This window comes from Nymphalis io, chromosome 5, assembly GCF_905147045.1.
Source record: "Nymphalis io chromosome 5, ilAglIoxx1.1, whole genome shotgun sequence".
NCBI classification, from domain to species: Eukaryota; Metazoa; Arthropoda; class Insecta; order Lepidoptera; family Nymphalidae; genus Nymphalis; species Nymphalis io.
Window position 1 is genome coordinate 13,808,410 of NC_065892.1, and position 11,542 is coordinate 13,819,951.

Here is an 11,542-nt window from a genome sequence, read left to right on the forward strand (position 1 = left end):
ACTGCCTGCTGTAATATCTTCATTATCATCCCTTTCTCGTATTTATTTATTTAATATTATCTACTGTAGTATACTTGCGGAGAAAATTGCTGTCTTATTATGATACATTGCTTCTTACATAAAGTTAAGCTGACAGAAACATTGACAAAAATAATCTTTTAAATTTTCAGTTATCTAAAAAAATAAAACAACAGCTTAAACTACGTGGTGCTAGTACTAATATTACGCTTATTATTGCCAAATTATTCCATAATAAATAGCATAGAAATGAAGTTCATTATATATTATTTTTCAAGCATTGGTATAAAACTTTCCAACAATAAAAGTTAAATAAAAAAGAAGAAAAATTTGTAATCGTGGCTCGAATTTCATCCCTGGACTTGAGAAAATGATCCAAGTGAATTTATTAGTTTTATTGATATTTACCAGTAACAAATAAAAGCTAAAATATTTATTTTGCTTCCAGGTGTGGATTGAGAGCAGTATCGAGTTCTGTACAGAGAAGTGGCCAGACTCGATAAGAAAAGAACTGTTTGGTGCGTTCAGCTTCATACTTGTCTATGCGGTGCCTGGTTAGTATTTTATTTTTCATTTTAATAATTTAATTAAGGCAATATTATAATAGCTAGGTTATCTCACGACGTTTTTCTTCACCGTCGAGCACAAGATGAATTATGAACATAAATTATGCTCATAAAAATTCAGAGTTATTTAGGTCGTCCCGGCATATAATCAAAATTTTTAATTCTTATATATTTACTTTAAGATATTAAAATCATTCATTTTTACTTTGATCACGATTATCTGTTACCATTAAAAAGGTTTCAATAAAGAGCGCGTCTACATTATCGGATGCGATATTCATTTCATTAGTAAATAATAAAATATCAGATGAATAATTATAATATCAGATGATAGTTTCTGACGTCTCAAGACATATGTAATATTGTACTATTTGTATGTTTATATTATATGTACAGTACAGTACAGTAACAGCCTGTTAATGTCCCACTGCTGGGCTAAGGCCTCCTCTCCCCTTTTAAGGAGAAGGTTTGGAGCTTATTCCACCACGCTGCTCCAATGCGGGTTGGTAGAATACACACGTGGCAGAATTTCAATGAAATTAGACACATGCAGGTTTCCTCACGATGTTTTCCTTCACCGTTAAGCACGAGATGAATTATAAACACAAATTAAGCACATGAAAATTCAGTGGTGCTTGCCCTGGTTTGAACCCACGAACATCGGTTAAGATTCACGCGTTCTTACCACTAGGCCATCTCGGCTTATATATATAAGAGATATGTAATATCTCTTATATATTTTGTAGCATATTATATGTATATTTATTTTTTCTAATTACCGCCTTCACGGATTTCTGTTTTGCCTGAAGTTTGACTGGCAGAGAATTCCTTCAGGCATTAAGTCTGCCTTTTGTTCCAACTGTATATTGTGGTGGTTAATAAATAAATAAATAAAATGAATAGTTCCATACTTTCGTTATTGCTTTGACAAAGTTTTAAATATTTTGGAGATAATGTTAAATTTATACTTAGCTGAACACGTATTTTGTTAATCGAGCACAAATAAAAATATTAAAAAAATCGAATACATATATTGTTAGTCCAATTACCATCAATTGATTTATTATCTTGACGTTCATCATACAAATTAGGAATTATCAAGTAATATCATTGTCACTGTGATAGTTTTTGGTCTCAGGACTCTTCCTGACTGTAGTGGCGCCCTAGCTATAATATCAAAACTTTCATTTCCATTCTTTCGAAAGCTGTGTTAACATATTTTTCTAGGCAAGCACGCTCCACCTTAGACTGTATCTTCATTTTCCATAACATGTGATAACAGTCAAGCGCTAGTCTATATATATATAAAAAAAAATATATATGTTGGTGTAAAACTATTACTAACTGATAAATGACATATAACTGACGTGAGAACCACTATAGTAGCTTAGTACATTGTGGGAACATTATAAAAAGGCAATTTAATTAATAACTACTAAAAATTGCTAAGAAGCTAAAAATGAAAGGAGTTTTCCAATAATTATAAATTCGAAATCTAAAAGAAGTTTTTTTGCCTAAACTTATCTATTCCTTTTTCTATTCGACTTAACAGCAAATACGGACTAATTACGATCTCATTTGAACAATAATCTTCATAATTACATTATGAAACAGTAAAAATTATTTGACATATAAATGAATAGGTTTCTTTTTATATCTTTATTTTTTTTAATATCAGCTTTATATTAAATTAATTGGTCCACGAGGTTTGCTCACAAGAGCAGAGTAGACGCGGATCGAACCGTAATGTTGTAGTCTATAGACTATATAACGCGAAACAAAAACTAATTTAATAAGTAAATAGGTATTTGACATTTATGTTGCAGTCAGTATGTCACTTTGAAATTTATGCTACAATATTTAAATAAAAAAAAACCATTGCCATTGTCAGAATGTGTACGTGATGAGTGTAACTAATTCTTCTCGCAAGTCCTCTCAAGCACATATTCTTAAAAAGTTTTTTTTTCATTTCGTAAACGTTTTTTTTACTAATATTTAGCTTACTATAAGATATTAATGTTTAAATGATTATTAATGTTATTCTTTTCAGGTTGTATCGTAGTGGTGTCGTATTCACTAATGGGCAGACGTTTATGCTCAGTATTGCCTCCTTTCGACCAGACTGAAGGCAGCGCAAACAGTCAACAGGTAAAATTATAAAAAGATTTAGCTATTAATGTAAGCGAACGGGGCTAGCTCCCAGAATATCAGCCCCAACGCTCACGAGCGTAATAGATGGGTGACCGTGCCGTGGATGCGTAGGGTGGGGACTTCGTGCGTCCCGTTTAAGACGGCTGGCTGGGGTGTACCCGTGCTACCGTTTACATCAGCCAGAAATTGGGGGTAAGATCACCTTCGCCAACGGAAGAAAGCTCTACTCGTGATTCAGCGAGATAAGCCGCGGATGCGTTATATCGTCACGATCTCGCAGCTGCTCCGATCTATGCTGAAGACATCGCAGTTGTTTTGGTGGGTAAGAATCCAGTTCTTCTAGGTCCGCCCAGAGAAACTTGTATATGACGCTACCTATCTTTTTCTCTGATAAATTATTTCAGTCGCAGCCCGGAGTTAGAAAGTAAAAAGGTAGGTTAGTAGCTAATAATACCTACCTCATTAATGTAATGGGTAGTTTACATAATAGACCAAGAGATTCGGAGTTGTTGAGTTAAAATCCGAGACTAATGGTCTATAGAAGTTATTGTGAGAAGCGTTCCTCTATTTTTCAGTATATATCAGTATTATAAAGGACAATGAGAGTGAGGCACATATCTCCTGCGCATTTGATAAGTCTACGAATATCTGTTGTTGGAAATTCGGTTACAAAGACCTAATTATTTATTAATAATATGACTTTAATTAATACGGTTACTGAAGTTACGTTCGATGTATTATCAGACAGCCTGTATATTTTAATTGAGATTATTCGGTCTCATTCTGAATACAGTATTCGCTCCTAGTAAAACTATTTATCATTATTTATTTCATAAAAAATAAATATGAAATATGTTCAGAAAAAAAAAACATTTTGAAATATAAATCGTACGCTTTATTTAATATTTAATAGGGGTTTTTGTCTATTAACTTACCAGTTAAGTTTTTAAAACGCTGATCAAAGTCAGATTAACTAATTTGATTTCCATCGACCAATGACAATTCAGATGAAAGCAGAATTTGAATTTGTGTCAAAAACTGGAAGTTGAACTTAAATTAGTAAATTTAAATTAATTCAGAAATTCTTCTTTCTTTAAAAACCCTAGTTTTTAAAGGAACTTTGTCGTGTTTAGAATAAATTATGTAATGACATGAAATCAACTTCATTTTTCTGAATCTGTTTTTTTATTATTGAATTGAAGGAAAAACGACGGGGTCAAAAATGTGATGTGTCCCTATTTCTAAAATCAACAAATAACAACCAACACATAAAAATTCAACACATTGATATCACAGAGATTAATTTGATATTAATTAATTGAAAGAAAATATGAAATAACATTATTAATGTTTTTTGAAGGATTAAGTGCGAGACCGACCGTCCTCTGGCTTTGTCCAATGCTATTGAGATGCAAATTTGTATGTACGAATATTTTTCTATAAAATTACCCTTTTGTCCTTTTTTATTTGAAAAGGTGAATAAACAGCCACGTTTTGTCGCAAATAATATGACTTATCTCTATACCATGGATCTGTAATTACACTGGCTAGCTTAAACTTTCAATCGTACAACACATAAATTACTAATTATTATTGGGGGTCGAATATCTGATTAATGGATGGTAACCACCCGGATAGGCTTACTAAAAAATTCTACCCCCAGTGAATTAAGCTCATAAAACTTTGTTATTAGCCAGTACTGTTTATTAAAAAGTGTTGATTAACTGCCCAAATGGCTTATCAGATATTGCAGCTAGAAATCCAGGTAAGCACTACTGACTTTTACCTGATCAAATGGTCTTCACGGAAGCAACGTCGTGAAATATTTTCTTGCACTTGTACTGAATAATTTATTTTATTACCTATATTCATTGGATTGAATTTGGAAATATTTATCGAATTAATACCATAATGAGAGCTGACAAAAGATATGTAAGTATATATATTTATAAACGGTTCAGTAATTTACAAGTCTCATTTATTTGAAGACGATGGATTGGAGGGAGAGCGGAATCAATACAAACGGGACACACATGACGCACTTTAGGTTTGCTGACGATTTGATTCTCGTCACCGAGAGCACCGAAGAATCTTCAACTTATGCTAGCAGATCTGCAAGAAGTTTACCTGAGGATCGGTCTGAGGATGAACATGTCCAAGACCAAAATCTTGACTAATCGCTACATATGTGTACCTAACATAATCGTAGGAAAGGACACCGTACAGGAGGTCAGCGATTATATCTATCTTGGACATCGTTTATCATTTGATCGGAAATTTCAAATACAGGAGATCGAACGACGCATTGGCTTAGGGTGGGCTGCTTGGACTAAAGTCGTCACCGAGTGGTGGCCTAGAGAAGCAAAAAGTCCAGTGGGCGGACCATCCGCCAAAGGTCAGACGATTTTAGAAAAATGTCTGGTGCTCAATGGATGCGATTAGCACAGGACCGGGAGAATTGGCGCGCCTTTGAGGAGGCATATATCCAGCAGTGGATTAATGTGGGCTGAATATGATGATTTATTTGAGGCATATCTCATCCTCTACTTATAAAAACGAAATTAATAATACTATCAGATTTAAGTATGACGTGTATATAGCAATTAATATAATGATTAAGAATATCTATAAGTTTGATCCGCTGGTGTAATGGAAATCAGTTTGTTTGTCATAAAAGACAGCAGATCTCAAGGTTCAATTTAAGCTGAACTCAATAGGAGTTCAAAACCCGGATCAGTCTAACAAAAAGCTTTAAAAGCTTTAAAGCCAAGCTTAGCTTTTAAAAGTTTATTTAGTGAATTATTTGTTTGAATGAAAATGAATTATCACAGTAATACGTAAGGATTAGACGAGTAAGAAAACACGAAACAGCTAACTATTTTTATGTGAAAAAAAAATAAATGTTTTGGTCCATCGACACATTAAAATTTTAATTTGCTTATGTTCTAATTTAGCTATTTCTTTAAGTGAAAGATAATTATATAGATTCGTACATCGTTACATTACAAAGCCGTGAATGAATCTAGTTTCATCTGTTTTTGACAGTCAATTACTGTTCACTACAGTTAGGTTAGGTATTGTATACCTTTTTTTAAAAATAACTTCAAACCAGTAACGAGCCATGTGATTGCTACAAGTTTAAGCAACGGAAACGACCATCAATTACTTTCGGTGTATTAAGTGAATGATATAATTACTGTAGTTTATTGCTGCTATTAAAAAATTAAACTATACAATAAACTTTAGGAGACATTAAAATGTATTAGGTTCCAGAATAAATTTTAATCATTACGCTGAATCGAGTCATAACTATTCTGCGTTATAAAAACCGCCATATTTATTCACCTAGGAATATGTTGGAGCAAACTATTTATTACTTCAAATTGTACGTATATTATCATAGTAACCCCGGTTTGCGCAAAATAATCGTAAAATTTTATGGAATAAAAACTTTTTGGTATTTTCAGTTTCGTTTCAGTGTGGTTGCGATTTTTTTTTTCATTTATATAATTTAAATTATTATCATTTATCGTTGAATACTGTGATATTTTTTTGTCATAATATTTGAAAATCGAATAAAATTTTAAAAATATATTAAAATACAGATCTTTATGTAATTGTTATATGTAAGTTTATACAGTTATAAAGTTTGTAAGGTGCAAATCTCAGAAACTTCTAGCCTGATTCGAATTATTCTTTTTGCTTCATATCTAAGTCTGTTTATTGAGAAAGTTAGGCTATATAATTTAATGCTACAACCAAAAGAGCAACGCAAAAGCATTATCGTCAAACAAAATTGCCAATTGTATGAAACAAGAATGTAGTATTTAAATTTAACGCACGGAAAGTTTTGGGGCGCAAATAACATTTAAAATGAAAACATTGATTATTTATCTTATTCAATAAGATGAAAGAAATATAAATTAAGAAAATAAATGAAAGAAATATAAATTAAGCTATCACGCATTCTTTGAAAATCAAATATCAAGATTGTTCGTTCTGAATATATCGTAAATCGAATCACGAGTCCATTTTTATGTATGTAAAGAATAAGACGAGAAACAATCGGTTTCAATGCGTCTTGAACATTAAAGAAAAACAATCAGTATTTGATATAGACAGTTATGTGTAGTGTTAACTAGAGGAGACTTCAGTGGAATCCTCATTTATTATCCCTAATGGGAAGACTCGGCTCCGCAGCACACGCGGTTAGAAAAGTGAGACATCTGATAAATACACTGCGATTTGTATATTTACTGTTTATTATTATGTGTTATACTTTAATATACCATATATTGCTTCAAAGTTACTATTCAAATATAAAAATGTTTTTTTTTCTCTAAAAATATTTTTGTGCTATTTATAATATTGAAGCTGGAGAAAACCAGAAAAATGGAGTGTTCTAATAGCTTTACAAGTAATCTATGACGACACTTGGTGGCAGGGTTTTTTGCAAGCGCGTCTGGTTTGGTAATATTTAGTATTGTTGTGTTCTGGTTTAAAAGGTGAGTGAGCCAGTGTAGCTACAAGGGAAATGACATGGTTCATATTTCTTACATCGCCAATGTCTAGGGGCGGTGGTAACCGCTTCCCTTCAAGTAGCCCACTTGCCAGTCCGCAACCTGTTTTATAAAAAAACGCAAAATTTATAAAAAATGAAGATTAGAAGAGTAACAAAAATTACACAAACTCGAGAAGTAAATATGTGTTCTTGTTTGTTGATTTTTATTCTCCGCTTACTATGAGTTAAATTATAAACACGTTATTAATCAAGTCAAAATGCAGCGGTGCTTGCATATTTGGGTCGTATTGCCTAAACATTTCTGTAGTGCAATTAATTCGTTTGAAATTGAATGATTTGAAATATTTAAAAAAAAACGCTTTAGAAATTACAATGTTCTGTACGTCAATTTATCCGGCATTGATTTATTGTTATAATCATACTAACTCTCTACACTTGTGTACAGGATGGGTCATATTGTTTATGTATCTACCAAGAGAATTAGATTGTTTGTCCTCTTGGTACGAGTTTGCTCTGGATACAACAAGCAGTTTTTCTAGTAGGCTAGCTATGAGCAAACATAAACTTGCATTTTAAAACTAGATCTTTATTATACCGCTTGATTTAAATTTGGTCGTATTACGACGATGTCCTATTAAAGCAGGAGACATCATTGTGTGGTGGTAGACTGGTGGTAGAGCTTTGTGCAAGCTCGTCTGGGTAGGTACCACCCACTCATCAGATATTTTACCGCAAAACAGCAGTACTTGGTATTGTTGTGTTTCGGTTTGAAGGATGAGTAAGCCAGTGTAGCAGTGTAAGTTCCCAAGGTTGGTGGCGCATCGGCGATGTAAGCGATGGTTAACATTTCTTACAATGCCAATGTCTATGGGCGTTGTTGACCACTTACTATCATGTGGTCCATATGCTCTTCCGCCTACCTATTTTATATAAAAAAGTGTGTATGTGTGTTTACACATACTTATGCATTCTACATTAGCTAAATGTGATAAGAATCCGATGGAAATCCAGAGAGAGAGATGTTTAGGGAGAGATCAGTATCAGAAGCAAAGGCTTTATATATTTATCGAGGCATGGGACTTTAAACATTAACTTCAAAAATATGTGTTGTGATAATAATCATTTAGAAATTTGTTTCAACAGTGATATCCAAGTATTGATATGGATATTGTCTTTGAATCTTATCCCGAGATTATTTAGTTAACACTGTATCTGAAATATGTAGAACTTATGTAATTAATATTCTTGTTCCAGAAAATGGAATAAAAAACTTTATCTCTATATACAATGTTTATGAAAAGGAAATAGTTAGAAATGTGATTTAATAATATCATTTTATATACACTAATGTTGCTTTGTATTTGACCGACCGAGAAGTTGAAGGTTATGGGGATAAAACCGGTAACAGCTGCGATGAGATTGTGGTTCCGTGTCGAATTTATGATAAGGTTTTATAACAACGAGGAACTTTTGATTTTAATTAAACTCAAAAGATTGGTTAAGAGTTTGGTAATAATGAGATCTTTCTCAATGGAAACTAGCCAACTGCACATGATATATTATTTTGCATAAGTGTGTGTGCATATTCTTCTATACCCTAAATATCGTATTTCGGCAGAGAAACCTGAAATGACCAGATGTGTAGAAGAGGACAATTATATTGACAGTTACTTCTTTTCCGTAATTGGGTAGTACAATAAAATATTTCAATTTTAGCGATCGACACATTTGTATGGGCTACGTTATATATACTTCTAACGTTGTGGGATAGTTCGTATATATCATAGTAAGCTAGCTAGATAGTTCTAAATTATTGTACCTACAAACATGTAAGTTTCTTTGAAACTACTGATTTATACAATCAGTGGCGCAGCCAGAGATCTCCGCCCGTACTCGTTACTTACTCAGTACAGGTTTTATTTATGTATATTTCCGAAAGTAATGGTCCAAACTGATATCGATTTTTTTTAATGTAAACGCTTGTAAATAAATGAATTTTGACTGCATATTTAAATATGGAACTGTTAAAATAATCCATAAAAACAAAGTTGAGACCAGCAGTAATTAAATAAATAGTTTTGATGTAAATGCAAAAAAACTTTATACTATGTAGTATTTTACCTAAGCTATTTATGTTTCTTGTTTGAATAAATAATTGTAATTATAAGAAGAATGAGATGTTTTTTTTTCTTTCCAGCGATTACGACTCGTCCGGGAGAGGAAGCGAGTGGCATGGATTCTTCTGTTGCTTGCTGTATTATTCGCACTATGCTGGTTACCCTACAACATCCTGCAGCTTCTTATTGATGTCAACGCCTTGCAAGCTGACTCCGTGGCGTTGGTGTTGCCATACACATTGTTATTAGGTATGAATGTCTTCTGCCTGCGTCAATCTATCTGTTAATTTCTTATTGGACAGCGTAGGCACTTATTACAAAACATTAATTATCTGTTTTAAAAGGCGTATGAGCCAATGTAATAACAATTTCAATGTCTTAATTTCATGGTGTGGAATTTTTTGGAATTTTGTTAGGGGAGGTACTTTTTTTATTGTATTAGCAGATTGAAAAGTGGGCCACCTGATGGTAAATGACCAAACTGCCCATAGATATTGGCACTGTTGGAAATATTAACCATCCCTTACGTCGTAAATTCACCTTTAACCTTGGGAACTAAGATGTAATGTCCCTTGTGCATGTAGTTACACATTACCTCACCGTTCAAACCGGAACCCATTAAACCAAGAATTGTTGCTTATCGGTAAAATATATTATGATGAGCGCACCCAGTTATGGGTACTTGGTAACTACCAAGATATCGATACCTTAACTTATGTAGCAGTAGGCAGCTGGCTTGCCTTTAAGTCTGCAAAATCATATGAATCAAAGTCAAGCGTAGTTTAGGGACATTTCTAGCAATTCTAAAGTCTATGGACAGAAGTGACTGCTCATTATCGAATCGCTCAAATCCTAATAAAAAACATCTAGTAAATCATATTATGTTTCCAGGTCACACGAACTCAGCTATTAACCCGATAGTCTACTGTTTGATGACGCGCAACTTCAGACGATCGCTTCGCAAGCTACTCTGTCACGACCCTGGTAACATTAACTCTAGTACCCATTTCCATGTAAGTTATACGGTCCTGATATAGACGTAATGTTAACAATACTAACTTTATAATATAAAAGGAAAAGCGATTTGCTTGACACTTGAAAAAGTACCCTGTAACCGAACACCTCGGAGGTATGAATCGGAGCAATCAAAGCTTAGTGCATCTACATATTTTTATATTCATATTTGTCATGATTCATTATTTATGAAGAATATTGTAATGGTAAATGAATTATGTAGCGTTTAAAATTATATATTTAAAAGTGCCTTCATAATTTTAATTGCCATTTTCGAATAAATATTTGCATAGTGCTGTAAAAAAATATATGCCTATTTCGTATTATTATTTATACATTTAATCATTTTATAACATTTGCAATAGTAGTTTGAATCAAAGATTTAATTATTTATCAATCTGTTTTATCTTTATTTTATTTCTTAAGGATTTTGAACAACAAAACCAGATACAAATACAATTATATCAAAAGGGAACTTATTATAAAAGACTATGTTAAATGAAGGAATCTCTCCTAGTTATAAGAAAAAACTTGAAAACATTTGTAGTAATTAATTATCACGTAAAGATACACCTTATATCACTCTACAAGGAAACGGTGCAAAGAAAAATAAAATACAAAATATTAAAGTACTAAACGTCACAATTTCTATGCGACAAATATTATATTATAAATATAATATTTACTTCGTGTCCAAAAGTGATAACTTAATAAATATATTTCATAAATACCAACTAAAGTAACTTCTTATCTTTACAGATGCAAGGCTTACGTCAAAAATCCAACACGTCTAGTCTTCGAACGTGCACTACTGTGACCTTTAGGAGCAGTAACCAGAGTCGGCCATCTTGCACACAGAGCATCCAATACGGAAGAGTGAATAGAAGCTCCTTGAGAGACGCAACTTGGAAAGACAGAGGGAAAGCTCAGTTTTTGTAAATTTCGCATGCACACAGAAAAGAAATTTTTCGCTTCCAACTCAAATACCAGCTTTAGCAGCAAAATATAATAATATATTTTAAATAGTTTAATTATAAGCCATTTATAAATGTTATAAACTATACTCGGTAATGTAATAAATACTCGTGGAAATTGTATAAAACGAAACGAAACTAATCAAGGAACTATTTTGTAATCGAAATGAACGAATGATT

The 11,542-nt window shown here is 32.6% G+C and overlaps 1 protein-coding gene across 1 annotated transcript in view; it reads left to right on the plus strand.

Annotated features, from left to right (window-relative positions):
• Positions 1 to 11,327, plus strand: part of LOC126768419 (QRFP-like peptide receptor) — a 146,094-nt gene extending 134,767 nt beyond the window's left edge. Inside the window, exons 4-8 of the mRNA XM_050486448.1 lie at positions 467 to 572; positions 2,635 to 2,732; positions 9,455 to 9,623; positions 10,266 to 10,399; positions 11,148 to 11,327. Coding sequence (XP_050342405.1) covers positions 467 to 572; positions 2,635 to 2,732; positions 9,455 to 9,623; positions 10,266 to 10,399; positions 11,148 to 11,327 — 687 coding nt within the window. The remainder of the gene's footprint in view (positions 1 to 466; positions 573 to 2,634; positions 2,733 to 9,454; positions 9,624 to 10,265; positions 10,400 to 11,147) is intronic.
• The last annotated feature ends 215 nt before the right edge of the window (positions 11,328 to 11,542 follow it).